Genomic DNA, 25,280 nt, shown 5'->3' with positions numbered 1-25,280 from the left:
CTCTTTCTCTCTCTGTGTGTGTATGGGTGTTTTGTTCCTATGTACATCTATACACATGTGTGTAGTACCTTCAGAGCTGATAAGAGGACATCAGGTCCCCTGGAACTATAGTTATCGAGAATTGCCAACCACCACGTGAGTGCTGGGAATTGAACCCGGGTCTCCGCAAGAGCAGCAGGTGTTCCTAACCACCTGAGCCATCGCTCCAACCCCAGGAGAAGCTCTCTTTTGTAAGCCAAGCATGGCTAGGCCTCTTTCTGTGCAGCAGCCGTGCTCTAACACACTGACAAACATGCAAACAGAGGACCCTCGAGACCCTGAGGGAAGAAGGGCTTTGGAAAGTCTCCACCGAGGTGATGGCATGTGAACAGAGCTTTAAAGAACAAGTAGAGATTGGAGAGGAGGAATGAGTAGGGGCCCTTCTTTCCACTAGGCGTGGCTTTGTGGAGCACCGCTAGTCTGCAGAAGATATAAGGTATTACGAGGACCTGTATTTCTTACCTAGCACTCAGTCCCTACATCCTGCAAAGGCAATGCAATCCCTTCAGAGAACAGTCCCCCCTGCATCCCCAAAGGCACATGAACATAGCTTTATCAAAGCAGGACATCCTCCTGATTGGGTTAAGATTGGTCACGGAACATAATCTAACCCAATGAAAACACATCCTAGAATTTTAAATCCCTGAGACTACTGGGGAACCAGGAAAAGCTAGGCACGTAGGAGCAAGCCTAGCATGGCCGGGGAGTATTTATAGAGAAAGACTGCCCATAAATAGAAAAATATACACACTGGAAAAGACAGTTAAAAAAAGTTAAATGAGAAGCGGGTTCTAACAGCATCTGGACGGCAGGATCCATTCAGACCTGATCTATATTTGTGCTATATATGAGCTATAAATCCCTCATTTCTTCTGAAGCAACTTTGAGCTGTCTAGCCTGGGTGACAGACTCCCAACTGAAGCAAAACGCCCAAACCACCAGGGAAGTGAGTTTGAGCAACACAGTCCTAGAGGCCATGAATGATGGAGGAAGGTGTGCTGTTAACAGGACTGCCAACTAATTTGGGGAGACTTTAATCCAAATACAGCAAAAAAGGAAAACTGAGAGGTGGGTTACAATGTCCCAGGGCCACCATATTAATACCCATCTGGCTAAGGCTCAACAGGAATCTTCCCCAGGAAAGATCTGACTCCATGCAAAGCCAAACCCTGCTTCAAAACCAGAAAGTAAATAAGGGCAGAGTGTGGCACACACATGTAATTACAGCACTCAGGAGGTGGAGACAGGAGGATCACCCCCAGGTTGAGGGTAGCTTGGTCTACAGAGAGTTCCATGTCAACCAGAGCAATATAGTAAGGCCCTTCTTAAAAGATTGAAAGAAAAAAAGGCTGGGGATGTAGCTGAGTCTAGAACATTGCCTAGCATATAAGGATGCCCTGGATTCCATCCCAGAGGGAAACAAAAGCGGGGAGCACTTCAATCTAATAGAGCAGGTTGTTGAGGATACAATAACTGTTGCCAGGGGCATGACCAGTACAGTGCTGGGCACGCAAAACTCACTCAACACATGTCCGTTCTCCTGAGAGAGAACGCTTTCCTCCTAGCCCAGGTGGCACACACAGGTATCAGGTGCCAGCTCACAAGAGTCACACTGGGAATGGACTGCCAGCCACAGGGGAAGGACTGCAGCTCCTCCGAGATCAGGAGGTGCAGGTACAGAAGTGCCCTCTCCTCCTTGTCCTCATTCCTCCCCTTTCCTCTGAATCTCATGCCCTAGCAGGGGCGGGGGTGTCCGCAACAGGAATCAGAGGGTTCCCACTCCTACCCATTCTTCTTCGGTAGGTAGGCCTCCATGTCGAAGAAGACATTCTGTCGCTCCTTGATGTTGGCGCCTATCTGCTGAATGAGCTCTGCCTCCTCTTGACTGGAATGGCGCTTGTACCTGCAAAGGGAGTGATGCTGAGCTCCTCTAGCCTTGAGACCATACCTGACAGATAAGGGTGGCATGCACAAACAACAGCCACATAATGACGTGAGCAGGCTCAGTGAGGCATCAGGAATGACGCTCAGCATCAGTAGCTGGCAGACTTGGGTGGGTGGCTAAGCTGTTTTCTTCTACTGTAACAGATCTTAAAGATTCCTAAGTGGACTGACTGAGAGGCATGAGGAAGTATTGGCAGTCAAACAATCAAGGTCTTCCTGCTGCTCTTTGGAGAGATGCCATTATCAAAACTAGAAAACCAGCCGGGCAGTGGTGGCGCACACCTTTAATCCCAGCACTCGGGAGGCAGAGGCAGGTAGATCTTGGAATTCACGTAAAGTATGGTTTACAAAGCAAGTCCCAGGATAGTCAGGGGTACACAAAGCAATCCTGTTTTAAAAAACCAAACCTCCAACCCCGAAACCCATAAAAGGGAAGACGAGAAGGCACTTGGGAGAGAGAAGCAGAAGGATTGAGATTTCAGGTCACCTTGGATATAGCTAGTTTGAGGTCAGCTTGGGCTACAAGTGACCCTGTCTTTAAACGAAGAAAAATAGAACCATATTGATGCCACATCCTGGAACAGAAGGGTTCCTCAGTCTAGGACCCTAACTGATGGGTCAACCTTCCTCAGATGGTGCTTCTCTTGTGGTGACACTGAGCAGCGTCTGTCATAGCTGTCACAGCCGGGCTGGGCCACTCAGCTGTATTTCCTGGGGTTCTGATGAGCAGCCAGTGTCCGAACAGTCTGAGCAGCAGTTATTAACAGGACAGAGGCTGAAAGGCCCAGTCTTCCTCAGTCAGGAAGGGCCAGAGGATCTAAGCTCAGCATGCAGGTGGCCACCTCAGTGACCATGACAGCAAAGCCAATCTAGAGAAAAGCAGCATTCAGAGGAAAAAAACAGTCCTAGAAACACACTCTGACCCCTGCAACCAGGGATACCTGAAGCTATCCTTGGTTTTTTCTACTAAAATTTCCATTTTCTTCTTAAGCCAGTTTTGAGTTGGGTTTCTGTCCTTTAGGACTAGGGGTGTAGCTTAAAGGTAGAGTGCTCACTTGACATGTGCAAAGCCCCAAGTTCCATCCCAATGAACCCAGAACTGTGCAAACCACGCATGGTGGCTGACACCTGTGATCCCAACTCAGCAAGGAAGGTGGGCCAGAAATTCAAGGTCATCCTCAGTCACCCAGAGTGAGACCCGTGGGGGTGGGGGGGTAGGAGGCCCTGGGGGAGCTTTCAAGCCACGCCCTCTCACCTCTGGAGCGTGTGCTTCAGGTCCCTGAGGTGCCGCTTCTGCTTGTTGATGGAAGTGCTACACAGAGTCTGTAGCGCTGTCAGCTCCTCCAGCTTCTGCCTGTAGATCCTGTGCGTCTCCTGAAGGGCAGAGCAGTGTGACGGGAGGGTGGGACACACACACATCATTCTCACAGGTCTGGAGACCCAGCTGGAGAGATCTCAGTGACAGCTATAATGGTACAACTATCAGAGATGTAGCTTTGACCGAGGAAGGCGGCATGGCACAGCAGCTGTGGAATAAGTGCCAGCTTTGCCCAGGAGTCATTCCTGATTTTTTTTTTTTTAAGACTATGTCTCTGTGTAGCCCTGGTTGTCCTGGAAGTCAATGTGTAGACCAGGCTAGCCTTGAACTGAGATTCCCCCATCTCTAAATGCTTGTATTAAAGAAGGTGTACTATTTCATTCTATCAGACATGAACAACCAAACATGATGTAGAAAGGTTACCTTGCATTGTGTGTGTGTGTGTGTGTGTGTGTGTGTGTGTGTGTGTCTGTCTGTCTGTCTGTCTGTCTGTCTGGGGGTTGAGGCTAGTAACTTGTGCATTCCGGGCAGAATTTCTACCACTGGAGTACATCCTCAGACTCCCTGCCACACGTTTCTTATTGATTTTGTGGGACCAGGTTTTGTGTATCCCAGGATGGTGCTGAACTTGCTATGTAGCTGAGGATGAACTTGAACGTCTGATTCTTCCACTCCTACCTCCTGAGTACAAGGATAATACCCAGATGCCAACACCCCCAGGTCCTTATGCATGCCAGGCCTGCACTATGCCAAGTTAACTGCATCCCCAGCCAAGCCCTTGTCAACTTCTCATCTGCATGGTTCAGCAGAGCAGAACACGCCCGCATGGCTGGTCACATATCCAGTCCCAGCCCATCATTATCCTCTAGTCTGATTGGTTCAGAGGTGAGCACATGGTTCCTACTGACCCAATGAGATCCAGTCCTGGGACTTTGGATGGAAGGATTAGACAAGAGATGTCTTTTCCCCTGGGTATGCCCACTCTAGCCTGAAGTCAGACATGGAAAGAGAAGCCAGAGATGCTAAGATGGAATCCTGACAGCATCTGCTATGACTTGGGTTTGTGACTTGGGTTTATGATATGGGTCCTCAACGTCATGACACTGAGATGTACTGGGATCTTTAGGAGCTGTTAAAGGACTGAGCTACAGGAGTCAGTTAAGTCTCATGGGACTAGATGCGGACTCACAGGAGCAGACTGTGGTGCTTCCCCCTCAATCTCCCAGCACATACTCTTCCATATTCTATCTACCCCATGATGCACATCATGACCCTACCCAGATGTGGCTCTCAAGCTTGGATTCAGCCTCTCAAACTATGAGCCAAAGCAGACCTCTTCTCCTTATACAGTATCCAGTAGCAAGTTTTTTGTTTTTTAGTTTTTCAAAACAGAGTTACTTTGTGTCGCCCTGGCTGGCCTTGAACTCACAGAGATCCACCTGCCTCTGCTGGGATTAAAGGCATGCACCACCACTGCCACCACCACCCAGCCATTCTCAAGTATTTTATTTTTGGTTGTGAGCCTTTTAATGGCTGAGCCAGCCCTTCAGCACACAAGTATTTTATAGTAACAACACAACACAGATTTCAGCTCTTGGGTGTGAGTTGTAAGTGGTACGGACCCATAAGCTCCTTTCTACTTCCTGTGCACTTTCTACTTCCTGTGCACTTTCTACTTCCTGTGCACTTTGAGTTTCTGATCCTCAGTGCGAAGAAAACTCTTGCTAAGTCAACTAAGAGAAGCTCCCATCCCCTCCCTTAAAGCCATCTTCCCTGCCCCAGACATCGTCACTCAACAAACTTTATATTCCTTCTTGAAAACAACCCTTCTGAGACATAGAACAAGAGACTTATCCCAATGTTGGGAGAAGGCAACAAAGTCCTCAAATTACTGCCTCACTTGACGCACACTAAGTAACTCTGTGGAGGTGATGGGAGCAAGCAGGAGGGTGCAGAACATGAAGCCAAAATCAATGAGCAGTAGACAAAATTCAAAGAGCCATGTTCATTCCTTCCTTTCCTCCTTTCTGGTTGACCTGCAACTAACTCTATGCAGATAGGAATGGCCTTAAACTCAGAGATCTGGATGCTTCTTCAGCCCAGGTGCGCCATGCCTGACTTCAACAGCTGTGTTCTCAGCTGCCATAGAAGCACGTTTACCAGAGGGGAGAGGAGGGGAAGCAAGGTGCAGAGTCTACACTAGCATGCCTGCCAAGAAAACAGTAAGTTAAAGCAGAAAATCAGGAAGCAAGAAAAGTATCAAAGAGACCATGAACAGGTAGCAAACGCCTTTAATCCCAGGTCATTGCTAGTCAAGCCCAGCTATACAGCGAATTCAAACCCAGCCAGAGCTGCGAGTGAGACTATGTCTCAAAAGGGAAAAAAGAACAGTTAGCAATGCTAATCCAAGAATACGTGAGCCAGTCACCCTGTACCACCCATTTGCAAGAGGGGCAAAACCAGGAGCCTCCTCTCTTCCCTGTGCCTCCTAGGGAGGAAAATCATGCTTTCCTAATATGCTTATTTATCCTAAGATGATTTCAAGCTTGCAGACTTCCAAGAGCCAGATGAAGAACATCCCTCTCTAGCCTCTCCCCCAGTCACAGGGACCCTCAGAACGTGTGTCTGCTGTGTGTGCACATCTCTTTCTCTATCAGGTATCAGTAAGCACCAGGCAACCCTGCCATCTAATTCTCTGGAGGCTATAAGACAGAAGCGGGTTCTGAAGGATTGAAAATAATAAAAATGTTAAAATACCCCACACTCCTTGAACATCCCAGGCCACTGGAATTGTAAATATCCCACACACTGTGAACACCACAGGACACTGGAATTGTGAATACCCCACACTCTGTGAACACCACAGGACACTGGAATTGTGGCAGCCACACATACAGCTTTACTGTGCTCTGTCACGCTCATCACACATGACCTGTGGCCGCTCTGGTACCGTAACAGCTGGATGAGTGGCAGTGCAGAGACCGTATGACCTCCAAAGCTTAAAAAAAAGAAAAAAGAGGGGTCCCACATGACAGCTCACAACTGTCTGTAACTCCACTTCCAGGGACCCAACACCCTCACACAGATATGCCTGCAGGCCAAATGCCGATGCTCATAAAATAAAAATAAATTAAAAAAAAAAGAAGAAGAAAACCTCAGCCGGGCGGTGGTGGCGCACACCTTTAATCCCAGCACTTGGGAGACAGAGGCTGGCAGATCTCTGTGAATTCAAAGCCAACCTGGTCTACAAGAGCTAGCTCCAGGATAGGCTCCAAATCTACAGAGAAACCCAGTCTTGAAAAACAAAACACACACATACACACACACACACACTTCCCTATTTGACCCTTTGCCAAGGAAGCTTGACCCAGCCTACCCGCCACCCACCACCCCATCCCGACCCATTAGGGAGTTAGCTGTAATCTTGTCAGTTGAGCTTCAATGAGCATCAGCTGTAATCAATGATATCCGATCTATTCAGATGTAGTTACTAAACCTTGAGATACATACATGTATACACATACATACATACATACATATATACATCTTTGAGGCTTTCAGATACCACAAATAGACATCACAGTTTGCCAACTGTCTTTTTAAAATGTTTAAAGTTTCATTTGTTTACATGTTCTGTGTGTGGTTGTTTGCTGCCCCCCACAGTGTATACACTGGCTGATTCTGCGTCAACTTGACACAAGCTAGAATCATCAGAGAGGAAGGAGCCTCAGTTGAGACATCGCCATGAGATCCAGCTGTAGGGCATTTTCTCAATTAGTGATCAATGTGGGCAAGGAAGTCCATTGTGGGCAGTGCCACCCCTGGGCTGGTGTCCTGGGGTCTATAAAAAAACAGGCTAAGCCAGGCAACGGTGGTACGTGCCTTTATCCCAGCACTCGGGAGGCAGAGGCAGATCTGTGAGTTCAAGGCCAACCTGGTCTACAGAGACAGTTCAGGACAATTAGGGCTGCTATACAGAAAAACCTTGTCTCAATAAACAGAAAAGAAAAGAGGGAGGGGAAGGCAGGGCAAGGAAGGGAGGAAGGAAGGAGAGAAAGAGAAAGGCTGAGCGAGTCTTGGGGAGCAAACCAGTAAGTGGCTCCCCTCCATGGCCTCCGCATCAGCTCCTGCCTCCAGGCTCCTGTCCTGACTCCTTCAGGGATGCACAGTGCTGTGGAAGTGTGAGCCAAACAAACCCTGTCCACCCAGCTTGCTTTTTGGTCATGATGTTCTGTTGTGGCCATGGGAACCCTAACTAAGACAGTACCCATGAGGTCAGAGGACAGTCTGCAGGGGTGGTTCTCTCCCTCCACCATGTGGGTCCTGGGGTAAAACTCAGGTCACTGGGCTCGGCTAGCAGGCAAGCACCTTTACCTGCTGAGCCATCTTGCAGCCCAAACTGTCCCTTCCATGGCACTTGTCCTTCAGATCTTGGGTCCCACCCAATTTTACACTGAGTATTCTTGCAGGTATTTTTGTCTCTTTAACCTGGAACAGAACTTCAACCTCCATCTCTCACAAACTGACACCTTCAGGTCTAGTTTCATCATTTAGAGGATGTCATCTCTCGACCTGGGTTCACCCTGATGTTTCCTGAAGATTCGCTTCTGTTTTCGTAGTTGGCCTTCATGAGGACCTGTGCTCTGAGCTTCCTGTCAGGAGGAACATGGTGTCTGTGACATCAGTTTAGAGTGTTTGCTAACAGTGTCCCTGAGTCTCTACCCGTAGAGGAATCAACTTTTGCTATTTGTAACTACTAAGTTACCTCAGGGTCAGGCATGTAGCACAGCTAAGTGCTTGCCTTGCACACGTGAGGTCCCAGCAACAGAAATGATTAACAAACCAATGAAGAAGAGAGACCGCGTGTAAAGGGGTGTTGATGTTTCAGTGCAAAGGAAGCCTCCAAGACATGGCAGGGAAGGCGGGGCCCACAGCCGCCTGGAGGGTGGGGCCTTTGCAGGAGGGGCTCCAGATAAAGGACGACACAGCCTCCCCAGGTTCTACCTTCCCGAGATAAGACAAAGGCTGCGAAATCAGCAGCCAGATGCGGACCAGGCCCTCTTCAGTGTGAATATTTAATTTCACAAGTCAAACATGAAGACATTATCCTTGTTAAAAATTGAAACACCAGCTACGGCTTAATCCAGTGGTTCTCAACCTTTGGGTCCTGACTCTTTTGGGGGTCACATACCAGACATCCTGCATGTCAGATATTTACATTATGATTCATAATAGGAACAAAATTACAGTTATGAGGTAGCAACAAAAGTAATTTTAAGGTTGGGTCACCACAACACAACATGTTAAAGGATCACCAATTTCTTTGTTTTTGAGGCAGGGTCATGACATGCTGTGTAGTCCTAGCTGACTTTACCTTCACTGTGTAGCCCAAGCTGGCCTTGAACTCAAGCTGGACTCCTCCATAGTCTCCCAAGTACTGGAATTACAGGGTGCACTACAGCTCCCGGAGACTTTCACCTAGACAATCTGCTCCATGTTCTTCCAGGTTGTATTCTGTGTGTCTGTCCACAGTATTCCTTTCTTTAAAAATACATTGTGTGGTGCTTTGCATTCAGTGCCCGGTACCAAAATAAAACCAAAACAAAACACTTTATTGTATGATTGTCATATTTAACATCTAGGAAGCGGAGTGGAGGTGAGTACCCAGCCACAACAGACCACGCTGTGGGCCCATCCATCACCTCCAAAGGTCTCCTCTCACCCCCTTATCTACTTCTGTGTAAAAGAACTTCAAGGCAGGTGTGGTGACACACCTGTGTGACCCTGGCACTTAGAAGGCAGGGCCAGAGGATTACTGCAAATTCGAGGTCCCGCCTGTTCTATTCAGCGAGTTCCAGGCCAGCCAGAGCTTGAGAGACTGGTAGGTAAGGAAAGAAAACAAAAAAAGATACCCTCTTGGTAATTTTATTTATTTATTTATTTTAGAGAGGGTCTCGCTGTACAGCCCTAACTAGCCTGGAACTCCTATGGCTTTCAACTCCCAGACATCCTCCTTTCTCTGTTTTCTGAGGGTTGGGATTAAAGGCGTGAGCCACCACATCTGGCCTGGTCTAGGACTTACCTATCTGGTTCTTTCTGCCCTTCCTCACCTACTTATTTATTTGTTTGTTTTTGAGTGCTAGAGAGGGCACCCAGGACGGGGTTTATGCTAGGTAAGCTTCTATCAGGCTACACTCACCATCTCCCTGCTCCTTCCCTGCATCTGCCTCTTCTGATAGTCAAGAAAGAGCCATTTCCAAATGTATACAGAAAAATATATACTGTTGCAAAAAGTAATTATCCCTAATAGTTCCGAGTGTTTTGTCTTGAGAAAATGTCTCATTGTGAAGATCAGGCTGGCCTAGAATTCACAGAGATTTGCTTGCCTCTTAAGTGCTGGGATCAAAGACACAACACGCACCACCATACTTGGCTGAACAGAAGTGGGGACTTGGCCCCCCACCCCCATCTGAGTTGTGCTGCAATAATGGCCCAGCAAATGTGGCACCGTGACACCACAGTTTCTGAGGAAAGGCCACCGAGGCTTATGCCGCTTCTACCTCATTCACTGGACAATTTGCTCCCGGAACAGAGTCCCACTACCCCAATGCCCCAATTACACAGAGAAACCTAAAGTCAGAACGACCTGCAAAAAGGAAAACTCCGTATAGTTCTGTTCTTCCATCTGAGACCTTCGACATAGGCACAGCCAGTCTGCTGGACTCTAAATTCCTGTGCCCTGTCTAAATTCCTACCCCACCTCCAAGTTCATGAGCTTGAGGCAGTTACTATTATTCTATTCAGTGACACACAATTAAAAGTCAAGGGATGGTGGCACACAACTCTAATAACAGCGTTTGCAAAATGGAATCTGAAAGATCAGGGTTCAAGGCCAAGATAGGATAGGTACCAAAGATCCTGTCTTTTAAAAAAAGTAACTGGGTGGAGGGGCGCACGCCTTTAATCCCAACCCTCAGAAGGCAAAGGCAGGTAGGTGGCTCTCCATAAGTTTGAGGCCAGCCTTGTCTACACAGAGAGTTCTCGGTTAGCTGGGGATACATACACAGTAATGATGGGGAAACTATCAACCAATCACATCTAGTTAGGGTGTGGCTACCTGGAGCCCAGGTAGAAAAACCAGGAGATCCAGGTATGCGCTCTCTGCCGGGTGCCCACCGGACCTATTGAATTTTGGACCTCCCACTCTTTGTAGCGTGAGTTTCCCCTTTCAACTATTAGAATACCACTGTTGTTCTTGAGCTGGTCTGGTTATTTATCGCACCGACCTAATTCATCAACATAGTAAGACCCTGCCTCAAAATACATATGAACCCTCATTCACACTCCACCTAGAACCTACCTCAGTCACGTGGGTAAGGGAGGGAGGGAAGAGCCTCCTTGGATCTTGTTGCACTCGAGGAATTTTTTTTAGAAAAGCACAGCCTTCATTCAAGGGACTCCCCCGCCACAGACTGCCTAATCAGGGGCTCCCTGAAACCACAGAGAATCCACACCTCCTCCACTACTGCATCCTCCAGGCCTCTAAAGCCAGCGCCGCGTGGGTAACACTGTCAACTACCCCGTCAGCTCGGGATGCATCCTGGTCCCCTGGTCCCCGGAACCACATCTGCAGCATTTATTCAGCTGCTTTCTAGGAGCAGTAATTCTTCCCGCTCTTTCACAGACAGAAAGCTAGCGGCAGGGTCTTCCTGCCCTAGGGCCCTTCCTTTTCCCCCAGTGCTGAGTGAGAAGCACCTCCTCCATGACCCTAATCTCAGCTCTTTCAACACAAGCCTTGGCTGCAACACTGAGTTGCCTGGCACTCTTTTCCACTGCAAATTGTATATTTTGTATTTCCTTCTGCCCCACTGCTCTTTTTCACTGTAGATCCACATATGAGTTAGTTATTAATAATAACCACACCACAGAGTCAATATTATGCTGCCCTGAAATTGCCTCAGCCAAAGAAATCACTTTATTGCTTTTGAACTTAGCCTCAGGCAAGTTCTTAAGACACAGGCAGAAGGCAGATAGACTGTTCACTAAAATATCCCCATGAATAGCCTCTAGCCCAGTTGCTAATATTGTTCCCCTCTGAATCCTCTTGAGCTGGAGCTCCACAGTCCCCACGGCCCCAACTGAGCCAAATCCTCAGGCCCACAGCTCTCAGTTGACTGTTCATGGTATTTCTAGCAGGAGGCTAGAAAGTGTGCTGTTCCTGTCTTCCTTCTGCACACAGAGACTGTCTCTAACACACTCAGGCTACTATGCTATGAGCTGCTTCTCCCAGGAGGCAAAACAAACCAAAGATACTGAAAAGTTTTTATGTTCCAGTAAACCTCTCCTACACAATAATCCAAATCAGACCAAATCAAATCAAATTAGAAAAAGCCCAGGTTTAATGGATGCCAGCACTCCGGGTGGCCTTCCAGGCACTCGGAGAGGAGATGGAGATGGAAGACTGGAAACCCTGTGTTTGATCTCTGGGGGCAGTTTAAATAGCCTGTGGGAGTGTCTTGAGCCTCTCGGAGCTAAGTCTAGATTGGAGCAACTCCCAGAAGGGGGGGCTTGGAATGAAACTTTCCATTTGAACATTCTAGACTCTTTGGATATATGGACGCCAGGGGCTGAGGTGACACTTCCAACCAAACATTCCAGACTCTTTGGCTAGGGGCAGAACCGAGAAAATGGCGGCAGCCATGGCTGTCCACGTGGTGTGACTATTTAAATCTAGCCGTCTGCTGGTAAAGAAGTGTGGTTGGTCTTCCATAGCTGAAACGTGAGAACGACAAAACGACACAGACCCTAGGGCAACTAGCCTGCCGTCTCCAAGTAAGCTGATTCCACCGAGCAATCCTTACAGCCGCCAGGACATCTTATGAGAGGTCCGAAAAGAACATATACACACAATCCGAACAGTGCAAGGACCACTCCAATTGGTCCGCTCACGTTTTTTAGCTATGGGAAGCAATAAGGCAGAAAAATACCCAAGGGGCCCCTGGGCCCCAAAAACGAATGCACCGCTCAGTGAGCACAGTGCTAGGGGAGAACTAGGCCCAAAAGGGAGCAGTGTCCAAAGGGCACTCAGTGAGTGCAGTGCTGAGGGACATCCAGAGTAAGGGCAATCACGCGAGCGGCTCTAGGCCACCAAGGGAAGTCTTACCAACTGTCCCAGCGGACCGAGGGAAAGCTGGGAAGTGGGCTGGTAGAAGGTCCAGGTTTGATTTTTGCCTGCAGTGCAGCAGTGGTGGAAACAGGGCTCAGTGAATGGAAGAGACAGAATCCAGTGGGAGGCAGCATGGGGCGGGGGCAGGGTACCAACGGGACAGAATGCCTGTCAAGCCACCATGCTGGGAACCAGAGTTGAGCCCACAAGACAAAGCAGGGTCTTTGGGTACAGGGGTGCCAGGTGTTATGATCTGCTGGCCTGATCTGTCACCTGGGTACCCTGTCCCTTTAAGAGACACGCCTCACCTCTCCCAACCTCTCCCCTTCTACCAAGGGAAGCAGATATCCCTGCTTCCTCTAGCCCTTGTGCTCTTTCCATCTCTCCTGAAGAGTAACCTCTGTTCTCTCTCTATTTCCCTTCTTCCCTCTTCTCCCCTCCCCATCTCCTTTTCCCTCCATAACCCACTAAATAAGCTCTAAACCCAAACTCTCTGCATGGTGTATCTGTCTTTCACCCACCGCGGTTTCCCACCTGCCAAGGTGACCCACCAAGGCCTTGGGGACCCACCACAGCCCCAGCCCCTCGTGGGTCCGCCACCCCTCATGGGACCAGCCTTCCCCCCCCCCTATATCTTTAAAAAGAATAGCACCAGGGGCTGGGGTGACACTTCCAACCAAACAGATACCACCTGTTCTTCCGTGTCATTAACCAAAACGCAGACAAAAATGACGTAGAAGGAAGAGCTTTCAGCTCATGGTTTCAGAGGATCCCACCTGTCATGGCAGAGAAGGCATGGTGGAGTTCATGATAGTGAGAATGTGTGGCAGAGTTCAGGAGGCAGAGGGGGCTTGGCAGGAAGCAGGGACAGGTATGAACTTGAAAGTCCCACCTCTACTAACCCAGTTTCTACCAATCAGGCCCCTGCTCCTAAAGGCTCTGCCGCCTTCAAAACAGCATGGAAAGTCCAGTTCAAGTGTTCAGAACACGAACCCGTGGGGGACACTTTGGATCCAAATGACAACAGTGTCCCTAGCTTCCTTTCCTCCAAGTAACCTTGGCCTCCTTCCGTGGAGCCAGCTGGCCAGACAGAGACCTTCTGTTGTTTTCCTTTTAACCAGAAAGGCAGCTTCTACGCCTGTAGATTTCTTTGGAGACCAATCTCTTCTCCATATTCAACCTATGAGATCCAGCCAGGAGTAAGATTGGCCCTGTCTTAAAAGCAGGGCATATGGCCTGGGCCTGTTCCACTTGAACTTCAGCGCCTCCCACCGCCAACCCAGCTGCTGATACAAGGACTCAGAACTAAGGACAGTTGATGCGGGGCTAGGAAGGGACTGTCAGAACATGGTGTCCAGAGCTACCAGGGTGGTCCTACCCATGTCTGGATAGCCGGGAATGAACCCAACCGAGGAGAAGGAAATGAAGGCTGAGCCCTCTTCTGCATCCATTTGCTCCCCTCTGAAATCATCCCTTGGACTCCCAACTGCCTGAGAAGCAAACACTCCACCGCCGTACCAGGTCTTACTATCTTCACCACACAGGCAGGTGCCAGAATCCACACTGAAGGGACAAGGACCAGAACCTCCCTCCTGGGCAAAGTTAACCACATTAGGTGAGAGAAACCACAAATAAGGACTTTGAAAGCTGGCTGAGCGGTCCCCTCATCAGGCCAGCAGCTGAGGAGGCAGCCAAGCATGAAGACCCCTGAACACCCAGGTGGGGTAGCTTTTCCACCAACCCCAGAAACCAAAGAATCCTTTGCTAATGTGAAGTTATGTGCTGACAAACATGCATGCACAACAGACCACACACACACATACAAGCTCACAAAAATGGGTACATGGACAGTTCAATGACATCTGTTAACTATTATCATCTGTGTGTGCACCAGACAGACGGTGACAGGAGACATGACACAGCATTCACACGGAGGTCAAAGGACAGCTTTCGGGAGTCAGTCCTCTCCTTCCACCTCTGTGTGGATTCACAAGATCAAACTCAAGTTGTCAGGCTTGCCTGGCAAGCACTGTACCTGCAGAGACATCTCACTGGCCCAGTTCGGCGACTTTTAGGCATTTACCGAGGTGTACCATCACCACATCTCGTTTCAGAAATCCCATCACCCACTAAGATTCCCTACGTTCTCTCAGCAGTCATTGTCCACCTCTCCAGTCCCTGGCTGCCACTCTCTTCAGACCCTATAGAATGTGTCTTTTTGTGGGGATAGGGCTTAGTGGGTATAGTGCTTGCCCAGAGTGCAAGAGGCCTTGAATTTATTAAAGCAATGTGGCGGCTGAGAAAAATGAGGATATAACTGCTCCGGTGTGTGGCTGAGATGGTTTATATTGTAGCTGTGAGGGAGAGTACAGTCAGAGGAGGTGTCCGGAGCGAGGACTGAACATGGCTAGCAGACAGAATGGGTTATGACAGGAAAGATGGGGGGGGCAGTGAGGGAGGGAGTAAAGGATGGGGGGGGTATGTGCAAAGAGGAGAGTAGGCCATGAGAGGGGGGCTGAAGAACCAAAAGAGAGCCCAGAGAACTAGGCAGAAATGGTAGGGTGAGAAGAACTGAGAGCCCTAGGCCAGCACGCGCTTTGGTATGCTAACAGACACCTCAGTTAACCATAGTCTCCAGTTTCCTTTGGACCTGAGGTGGCACATACCCCTAATACAGTCTCAGGATTCCAGAGACGAAGGCAAGAGGATTAGAAATTCAAGACCATCTGGGTGTGGTGTGCTTGAGTAGACACTTAGTGGAATTGCTGGAATGTGAAGTAAATTCCATCCCTACCCCACCACCTCTTTTGAGACTTACCCTGTGACTTTGGCTAGCTTGGAAATTGCTATGTCGAGGCCAGCCTGATTTACAAAGTGGGTTCTAGGACAGCTAGGATTGTTACACAGAGAAACCCTGTCTCAAGAAAACCGAAATAGCCATGCGGTGGTGGGGCATGCCTTTAATCCCAGCACTCTGGAAGCAGAGGCAGGGGGATCTCTGTGAGTCTGAGGCCAGCCTGGTCTACAAGAGCTAGTTCCAGGACAGACTCCAAAGCTACAGAGAAACCCTGTCTCAAAACAAAACAACAAACAAAACCTTGCCCTGAGCGAGTGCTGGAATTCTAAGGCAGGTGCTACCATACCCTTCGTTTTCTTTCCTTCTGATAAAGTAAGTTTCTACCTTGTAAAGAAAACACCCAACTACTGAACTTCATTTTCTGTTTGCTTTGTTTGTTTTGAGACAGGGTTTCACTGTTACCCTTGCTGTCTTGGATCTCCTGAAAATGGAGGTAAGCCACCATGTGGGTACTGGGAACCAAACTCTGTGAGAGCAGCCAGTGCTCTTGACCACCAAGCCATCTCTCCAGTCCCTGTAGCTTTTGCTTGTGGCAAATAAGTGTCCCAGTCTTTGATTCTTCTCTGGCAGGGTTTCCTCTCTGACCGCTGCACCCTCCCATCTCCATCTTTAGGTATTCTATGACAGACTGCATGCTTTTGTTTGTATGTTTGGGTTGCTCTTACACTAGACAGTTGGGGGCCTGGGCTTGCTTTGGTCTGTGGAACAGAGTCCTCTACACAGCTGCCTGTCTGCCATGCTACTCCCAACACTCTGTATTATTTTTAGAAGTAGCAACTTGATGTGGGAGTCAATCATGTTTAATAAGTTGATTTAAAAAGCAAACGGTTATGTCTGCCGAGAGCTAGCCTCCAGTTTGGGGTGAGTTATTCCCCACGTTCAACCCACTATAAAGTTAGAAGTAAAAATGAAGTTTAGGTCAGGCAGTGGCGCAGCCTTTAATCCCAGCACTGGTGAGGTAGAGGCAGGCAGATCTCTGAGTTCCGAGTTCGAGGCCAGCCTGGTCTACATAGTGAGTTCCAGGACAGTCAGGGCTTCACAGAGAAACCCTCTTTTGAAAAACCAAAACCAACCAACCAAACAAACAAAAACAATTGCAGACAACCCCATAATTAGCAACCACATGCTACCCTCAGTGTAAGAACTATCGTGCCATTGTTAGTGCAAGCCTAGAATCCGGGCACTTGGTAGGTGAAAGCAGAGAGCTTGGAAATTCAAGGTCATTCTTGACTATATATCAAGTTTAAAGATGTACCAGGCTATGTGAGACACTGGCCCCAAACCAAACTACAGTGCACAGGGAATAGACAGGTCCCACATCCTCCCCACACAAGGTGACTCACTTTTGCTGGTTATTTTTATATCTCATTGCCACCCAGGTCGGTTCTGCTTCTCTGACCCCCATGTATTGCCCAACTCGGGCTCCCTTGCTCTGCACCCTTGGTGGATGGGCCTGAGTGAGGGCTTGGAGGGCAGACCGAAGAGAAACTGTGCTGTGGCTTCTTCCTGCTTCCAGCATCCTTCCACAAGGGCAGCTCCTGCTCGCTGCTCCAGCCAAGGGCAGATAACAGAACCTTCCCAGCCTCCACCCTTACAACTCAGTCCAGACCTGAACTGGGGGGAGGGGCTCAGCTTAAACTATGCACATCTGAAAACCAACTCTCCCCCCTTATTTTTTTAATCATATCCATTTGCTTTATCCCAGGGCCTTCTACACTAAATTTGGTGTGTCTGCTTTTGAGGCAGGGTCTCACGTAGCCCAGGCTGGCTAATACAGCTGAGGATGACCTTGAACTCCTGACTCACTCCTGCTTCTGCATCCCAAGTGCTGGGATTTCAAGTGTATGCTTCCAAACCCAGCAGAACTTGGTCTTTACTATCTCTTGTAAGTCTTTTACTCGAGCTACATCTACAGTATCATTAAGAAATACAGCATACTGGTTTGAATAGTTTGGGATCTATTATAAATGCCATTTTCTAGGCCCAGGAAATAGCAATATAATGATATGGCTCAGTGAAAAGGCGATTGTCGCCGGGCGGTGGCGGCACACACCTTTAATCCCAGCACTCGGGAGGCAGAGGCAGGCGGATCTAGTAAGTAAGTCAGAGGCCAGCCTGGTCTACAAAGTGAGTTCTAGAAAAAAAAAGAAGAGGTACTTGTTGCTAAGTACCTTTTCAATTCCCAGACACAAATGGTAGAAGGGGGAACCTACTCCCATAAGTTGTCCTCTGACCTCCACAGTGCACTAAAGCACACCGGCGTGCACACACACACACACACACACACACAAGCTGTCCTCTGACCTTCACAGTGCACTAAAGCACACAGGCGTGTACACAGAACACACACACATAAACACAAGTCCTCTGACCTCCACAGTGCACTAAAGCACACAAGTGCACACACAAAACACTCACACATAAACACAAGTTTACCCTCTGACCTCCACAGTGCACTAAAGCACACAGGTGTGCACAAAGAACACATACACACATAAACACAAGTGCCCTCTGACCTCCACAGTGCACTGTAGTTTATGCCCCACCCATAAGAAATAAATTTAGCAAAACAAACAAAACCTAACCACAAGGACATGTGGAAGAGACTACATTTGGATTAAAACCAAACAAACAAAAAGGCTAACAGCTCTGTAAGCCAGGACGTCCCTAGCGTCTTTCCTTCCTGCCTAATTGCCACCTGCCACACTTAGAAGACATAAACAAGAGAGTTTCCACCAAGGCACAAATCCAGGCCACCTCTCTCTTTCTCTGAGGCCCCATGCTCCACCCCCCGTGGGAAGGTGAGGTTGACATCTCCAGGTCCCAGCAGGACTGAGAACCATCTGGAATCACCTTCTTAACAATGCAATCCAAGATCCAGAACAGGGAAGTCAATCGTCCTCGCCAACATCCCAGACAGGAATCTCCAGACAGGTGAATCTCATGGCACCTACAGACGAGCTCTGGCCCAAGGGCATTAGCAGTTGGTGTGTCAGTCCAACTTGCAACAGAGCCAGGGCCACCACCAGAGTGCATACTGCCTTATAGCTCAGCCACTGGCTGGTCGTAAACGTCTAAGAGATTACTTCCATGGAGCTTGCTGTCCAAAGCATCTTCAAGGAGGCTCTTGGATGCTGACTCTCCCTAAGGAGGACCTATCACCATGGAAACACAACCAAACATGGCAAGTTCACTCCACCTCAAGCTTGTCATTCCCGTACTGAGAAATATTCTGAGTCATATGCCAGGACTGACAGGTGATGTCTGCCATAGGACAGGGATAGGATTGCACACACGGGTGTGTAGCAAGGGAGTCAGGGTAAGACAATGGGTAAGTGATGGCACTCTGCAGTCAGGCGGGCTGACTTCAGATGTGTGGCTTCGCTCTTGCCTCAGTATCCTCAGCTGGCTAACAGCTAAGAGGAGAGGTCTGTGTGAAATGGTCTCGCACTGCTACAAAGACATGACATCAAACAGAATGGAAGGTGACCCAGGATCTGACATTTCACTGTTTGCCTCGACATTTTTAATTATCCTTACTTGTGGGGAGGACTGCCAAGACACAGTTTGAGAATCACAGATAAAGACAATTTCTTTTTTTCTTACTTTTTCGAGACAGGGTTTCTCTGTAGCTTTGGAGTCTGTCCTGGAGCTAGCTCTTGTAAGACCAGGCTGGCCTCGAACTCACAGAGATCTGCCTGTCTCTGCCTCCCGAGTGCTGGGATTAAAGACATATGCCACCACCACCCAGCAGATAAAGACAATTTCTATTACATGGCTTTAGCCAAAATTAAAAAAAAAAAGTTTCTCCATCATCCCTTTCTGTTTTTTGTTTGTTTTTGGTTTTTTTTTTAACTTTTGTTCTTTTGGTTTCCCTGCATGGAATCACCCCCCCCCCCCCACCTATTCCAGGGACCCTCACGGACCCCACTCCCAGACTCCAGAGGCAGATGCATGACCAGTGTTAGTACAGTGACAGCTGGATATAAAACAAGGTCTCAGAAAGATGGCCTCGAACTCAGGATCCTCCTGCCTCAGCTCCTGAAAGCCTTGATTCTGCGTGTGTCAATTCACACAGGCCTCTCCTCTTACCACACCTGGCCTTAGCTACCGTCATCACATCAAGGGGGAAGGGTGACTGGCAATGAAACCCAACTGAGGGGACAAGGAGAGACACAGACCAAAACAAAGTGAGCTCCTGGATCCAGTCCTGCTTAGTCACTTCTTCTGGACTTCCCAATTCAGGAGTTCCTTTTTTGGCTAAAAACCAGAGAACTGGGTTCTGTTGCTAAGAGTTATAACTAAGAGTCTTGACTGGGCATAAGGAAGTTCCACACAAACAAAGACCCAGCAAGTTCCAACCTTTCCTTCCAGGGGCCAGTGAAACAGCTCAGAAGTTGAACGTGCTTGCCACCAAGGCTGGAACCACAGTGGAGATAGAACCAGGTCCTCTGATGCCACCCATTTATCTGCCATGGCTCACAGCTCTCTCCCAAGCGTAAATAAATGTTAAAACAACAACAACAACAAAAAAAAAAAAAAACCACCTTTTCTCCTAGAGCTTTAAGGAATTCTCAAGATACCCCGGCGCCTACTGTGTAGGGGCACAGGAGCATCTGAATCAAACAGTAGACCTGTGTTCAAATTCTAACCTGAAGAGTTTCCTTTTCTTTTCTTTTTTATTTATGTATCCGTCCTGGAACTCTCAACCTCACAGCAGGTCCCCCTGCCTCTGCCTCTTGAGAGCTGGGAGTAACAGCACCACCATGCCCAGCCAACTAAGTGGATGATTTCCAATTTCCAAATTCCTCACTCAGCTTTACTCCCCGATGTATAGAACGGAGGGGGCGTGGCTCGGACTCAACGGGACAGCTATGTGTCACATAGTTCACTATGGCACTGGACAGCATTACTGCCAGTCTTTGTCGAGCTCGGAGTGGTGGCTTGCTGTAGGCCAGATGCCAGACTGTGGCAACAGAAGGCGGACCTGGGCCCGGGGAATCCTGACTCCCAAGCAGCCTTCTTTCTAAAGTGAGAGGCTCCCAGGGCAGCCAACATAAAAGAAGAGCAAAGGCCAACCAAAGAGATAAGTCTACATGAATCTGCCTTGTGAAGAGGTTAAGAGTACAGGCTTGGCCAGGGACAGTGGTGGCACTCACCTTTAATCCCAGCACTAAGGGAGGCAAAGGCAGGAAGAAAGTCTCTATGAGTTCAAGGCCAGCCTAGACTCCCAGAGAGAGTTCCAAGACAGCAGGGGCTATATGGAGAGACCTTGCCTCTTGCCTCTAAAGAGAGAGAAACATAGACTCCAGGACCAGACAGCTCAGCAGGAAAGGGAACTTGCTACTAAACTGATGACCTGAATTCAACCCCAACCTTAAACAGGGAGAATCACGTCCCACAAGCTGGCCTCTGGCCTCCCATACATGTGCCGTGACACCAACACACATGCACACACATAAATAAATGTACATGGTGTGAGGGGGCTTCAAGACAGGGTTTCTCTGTGTAGTCCATGTAGTCCTGGAGCTCGCTCTGTACACCAGGCTGGCCTGGAGTCAGAGATCCGCCTGCCTCTGTACTGGGATTAAAGGCGTGCGCTGCCACCACCCAGCTATAAATGTACAGTTTTATAATTAGAAAGTGTGTGTGTGGAAAGCCACCTCAGCCATTAATAGTGCTTGCTACTCTGCTACTCTTGCAGAGGACCTGAGTTCAGATCCTAGTATCCACGCTGGGCAGTTCACAATTCCAGCTCCGGAAGATGACATCGTCTTCTGGACACCTTGAACTCCTGCACTCACATGTGCATAAACACACACACATGTGTGCACATGCATACATACACACATAATTAAACATAAATCTTTGGGCGGGGAGGAGAATATGCAGGTGCTGGAGTTCTACCATCTGTGTTCAAATCTTGACACTTACAGGACATGTGACCTTAGGCAAAAGACTTGACTCTAGGTTCTATTTCATGGGGTCTTAATGAGATAACACTGATCTTCCGTTTCTGAGCTCACCCCTTATTTTTATTTTTTGTGGTCTGGAGCCAGTGGCTTGCCCATTTCAAGTCTTTACAATGGTGTACAAAGCCCCAGTGATCCCTGAAGCCAGACACTGAGAAAGGCTGCTTCCTGTGCTGGGAAGGATGGGGTCAGGTTTCCAGTGACGTAAGGCAGGAACTGATCGTTAAATCTACAGACCCGGTCTGCACGTGACCTTCAGATCACAAACAGGCCAGGGGGCCAGGTGCCTGCTGATCTCTGACTGATGCTCGATTCACGACCACCTAAACAGTAAGTCCCAGTGAGGACTCAGCTATCCCCAGAGTCCAGCAAAGCCCCAGGAAATGTAAAGCGAAGTCCACAGAAAACAGACCTTTCCCTAAGTCCCGTGCACTGCCCTAGGACTCTTGTAGATGAAGTGGGATTCCAAAGACCTCTTAAATGTTCCAGAGTCTGAGACACAGGATTCCTCTTTTTTCCATTGCAAAAAGGGAAGGAGAGGTAAAACACAGACAAAACACATCTCCCGCAGAAATGAAGAGGTGCAAAACTGGAAAACAAGATCCCAGATTCTTAGGAGGATGCAGGAAAACTTTGGCTAATCAGGATTTCCTGTTGACCAAAAAAAAAAAAAAAGTCCCTGCTATTGTTAACTTTTTCAGTTGCAGCCAGACCCACTCCCCCAACACACACAGACACACACACACAGACACACACACACACACTGACACACACAGACAGACACACACATACATACACAGACAGACAGACACACAGACACAACACACAGACAGACACAACACACACACACTGACACACACAGACACACACACACTGACACACACAGACACAACACACACAAAGACACATAGACACAGACACACACAGAGAGACACACACACAGGCACATAGATACACAGACACACACAGAGAGACACACACACAGGCACATAGATACACAGACACACACAGACAGACAGACAGACACAGACACACACAGCTATATCACCTTTGTCTCTCCATAAATGTCTCTCATCAGAATCTCTGTTCAACATATACACAACATATACCCTGGACTTAGGACACTTTCTTCCCAGGAGTTCAAAATTCCCATGTGTGCAAAACAAAAAGCAAACAAACAACAACAACAACAAAAGGCAGATTCAAGACATTTCCCGAATAAAATCTAGCACTAACTTTCAGATAGAATAACTGTGCGATCCCAGCTAGGACAATCAGCATGTCCACCCCTCAGTTTCCTATGTTTCTTCCTCTTCAAATAAAAACTGTAGAGGCGGGACAAGGCAGCTGGATGTGGTGGTGCACGCCTTTAATCCCAACACTTGGGAGGCAGAGGCAGGAGGATCTCTGTGAATCTGTCAGGGTTATAGTGAGATGCCGTCTAAAAAACAAAAATAACCAGCACTTGGGAGGCAGAGGCAGACGGATCTCTGTGAGTTCGAGGCCAGCCTGGTCTACAAGAGCGAGTTCCAGTTCTAGAGGCTCTAACACCATCTTCCTCCTCTGGCCTCCACAGGCACCAGCACATTCATGGCACACACACAGAGGGACACAAAACTAATAAGTAAATAAATAAGAGAACTGGAGAGATGACTTAGTGGCTAAGGGCACTGGCTACTCTTGAAAAGGACCCAGGTTTAAATCCCGAAACCCACATGGTGGCTCACAACTGACTATAACTCCAGCTCCAGAGGATCCGACGACACCCTCTTCTGCACCAGGCATGCGTGTGGTGCACAGACAGAAATGCAAGCAGAGCCCCAAGCAGCCATCCATTGCTGAACTCAGCAGCTGACCACCAGGCCTACACCAGCTGGGTGCCTCTTCCTCAAAGGAGGCTCCGAGGAGCTGACACTCCACCACCTCCACTCCGCAGGTCCTTCTACAATGCTTGCTGCTCAAACACCTCACAGCGGTACCCAGGTCAACTCATAACTCCCGGTCCTTGACCACCCAGCACTGGACACATCATGATACCTTCCTGTCCAAGCCAGACCATAACAAATCAAAGGATTCCTCTGCAACATCTGCCTGCCAAGACTTGCTACCTAATTGTTGTTAATTGCATTAATTGCAGAGTTCTGCAGTGTACGGCTCCTCCTCCTTGCAGTTTTAAAAGCAAGTCACAAGGAAGAACTCTGAATAAAAGCCCCACTTGGGAAACCTCTTCTCCCACTCCCAACTCTAAGACCCACTGCAGCCCAGTGGGACAGATTAAGTGACTGCATCTTCTCCCTGAATGTGGAACCAAAGAAGCCCTAAAGAACCATGAGGGATCCAAGCCCTAGATCTGAAAGAGGAGGCACCAACCCACCCATGTGTGCTGGGGAGACCTTCGTACCCAGGGACCTGAGCCTTCCTGCTCAGGCAGCACCCTCTGCACCTACATCAGGACCTTACAGCCTCACTTTAGAAAGACCAATCACAGCACCCTGGACAACATCCTCCTCTGGACAAGGCAGAACTACAGGGACAGGGGAAATGACAACGTGTCTACTGAGGGGAGGAGGGTGGGAGGGTGGGAATGATTTCAGGCAACCCGGTGGCTCGAGAGGGAACCGTGTGTTCTTCCTGTTGGACATCCCCAAGTTTTCCTGAGTCTCTAGTCCCCAGAGCACACAGCGGAGGCCTCTGTGGACCTATGAGAAGGTCCCTCCTGATAAGACCACGATGCCATCCTTCCCAGAGCCAGCTCTTAGGTCCGCCTTCGACCTATCAGGTGGAAAGCCCTGAGTCAAAGGGTGAGGGTAGGGTGCAGTCCTCTATCGCTGGGTGAGACAGCTAGATGTCAACTGACAGATGCCTGCCATCCACCATGACAAACTCAGCTTGCAGCAGCCTACAAGAAGAACCACATCAAACCACCCCCCCCCCAAAGACAGGGCTACGACTGTGATCTCTGATCAAGGTGAAAACTGCTGAGTGCATCTCTCAAAGCGCAGCTGCAGGAAGGGCTGCCCCGCTAGCAGAGGGAGTAATTGAGCAGCCAGCGGCAGCTGGAGTGTAGCAGAGTTGAGGGAGACCCCTGCGTGGGGGCTGGTCTGGTGTCCTTCCGAGAGTCACTATTTCCTCGTGAACACACCTAGAACTTATCCTCAGGAGTCAGAGACCAACTTTCTGCACCGAAGGGGGAGCGTGAAGCAAAGAGCAAGTGAGAGGGCGGGAGAATGGGGGCTTCGACCGGGTGCCCCACGAGGCTGAGAAGCCAAAGCCCTGGGAAATAGGAAGGGGCTGTGCCAAGCCACCCACCAGCCTATCGGACGCACAGCCTGGGCCACCCTCTGGGTCCTATCGCCCCACCTCCACCTCGGGGCTGGGGTGGCTAGGTGGGGAAGGCACCACACGGCAGGTAGTAGCAGAGTTGCGGGACCAGGTGGTCCGGCCCTACCTGCAGCTCCTGAAATTCTCCTTCTAATTCATGCCACTCGCGCTCACAACGCTCCAGCTGCCCGGACATGGTGCAATGATGCAAGGCGGCGGTGGCTCCCGCAGCGTGGCCCGGCCGGGCACCAGCACCCCACGCCCGCCCGCTCACTCGCCGCCTCCCGAGGCACCAGCTGTTCCTGCGCAGCCGGAGCCACGCGCGCATCTGATGTCACGAGCCCCGCCCCGGCGCCAGCTCCACCTCTCACTCGAGGGTGGGGCCCGCGCGTGCGCACACGTTTCCCTGCGTCCGCCGCGTGGACGGCTCAACTTTAAGTTCTTGATTAGATCTGTCTCCTCTCCTTCTGCTCCTGCATAGTACGTTTCTCCTCAGAGTGGGTGGAGGACTTATCTGTAAGCTGCATTTGTGGCTTAAGTTACTTAGATTGTGTTTGTGGGGAGAGTGGAGTGGAAAAAGATTTGGGGGAGGTAAAAGAAAAACCATGTACCTCTTAACATTGCCTGACTCAGGAGGCCAAAGCCAGTGTCTTGGAATGCCAG

At 49.2% G+C, this 25,280-nt stretch overlaps 1 protein-coding gene across 4 annotated transcripts in view; it reads right to left on the bottom strand.

The window, feature by feature from the left end:
* Tmem120b (transmembrane protein 120B) overlaps window positions 1–24,927 on the bottom strand; it is a 42,938-nt gene extending 18,011 nt beyond the window's left edge. For all 4 annotated transcript variants that reach the window (XR_005287256.1, XM_038346817.1, XM_038346818.1 and 1 more), the window contains exons 1-3: window positions 24,745–24,927; window positions 3,239–3,357; window positions 1,826–1,942 (exon numbers count right to left, since the gene is read on the bottom strand). Coding sequence is in view for 3 of the 4 variants with exons in the window: in XM_038346817.1 (XP_038202745.1) it covers window positions 1,826–1,942; window positions 3,239–3,357; window positions 24,745–24,813 (305 nt within the window). In the remaining variant the exon portion in view is untranslated. The remainder of the gene's footprint in view (window positions 1–1,825; window positions 1,943–3,238; window positions 3,358–24,744) is intronic.
* Between the last annotated feature and the right edge of the window lie 353 nt (window positions 24,928–25,280).

The sequence above is a fragment of the Arvicola amphibius genome, chromosome 10 (assembly GCF_903992535.2).
Source record: "Arvicola amphibius chromosome 10, mArvAmp1.2, whole genome shotgun sequence".
Taxonomy (NCBI): domain Eukaryota; kingdom Metazoa; phylum Chordata; class Mammalia; order Rodentia; family Cricetidae; genus Arvicola; species Arvicola amphibius.
Note: the sequence above shows the minus strand (reverse complement) of the source record. Positions and strands in the feature narration are given on the sequence as shown.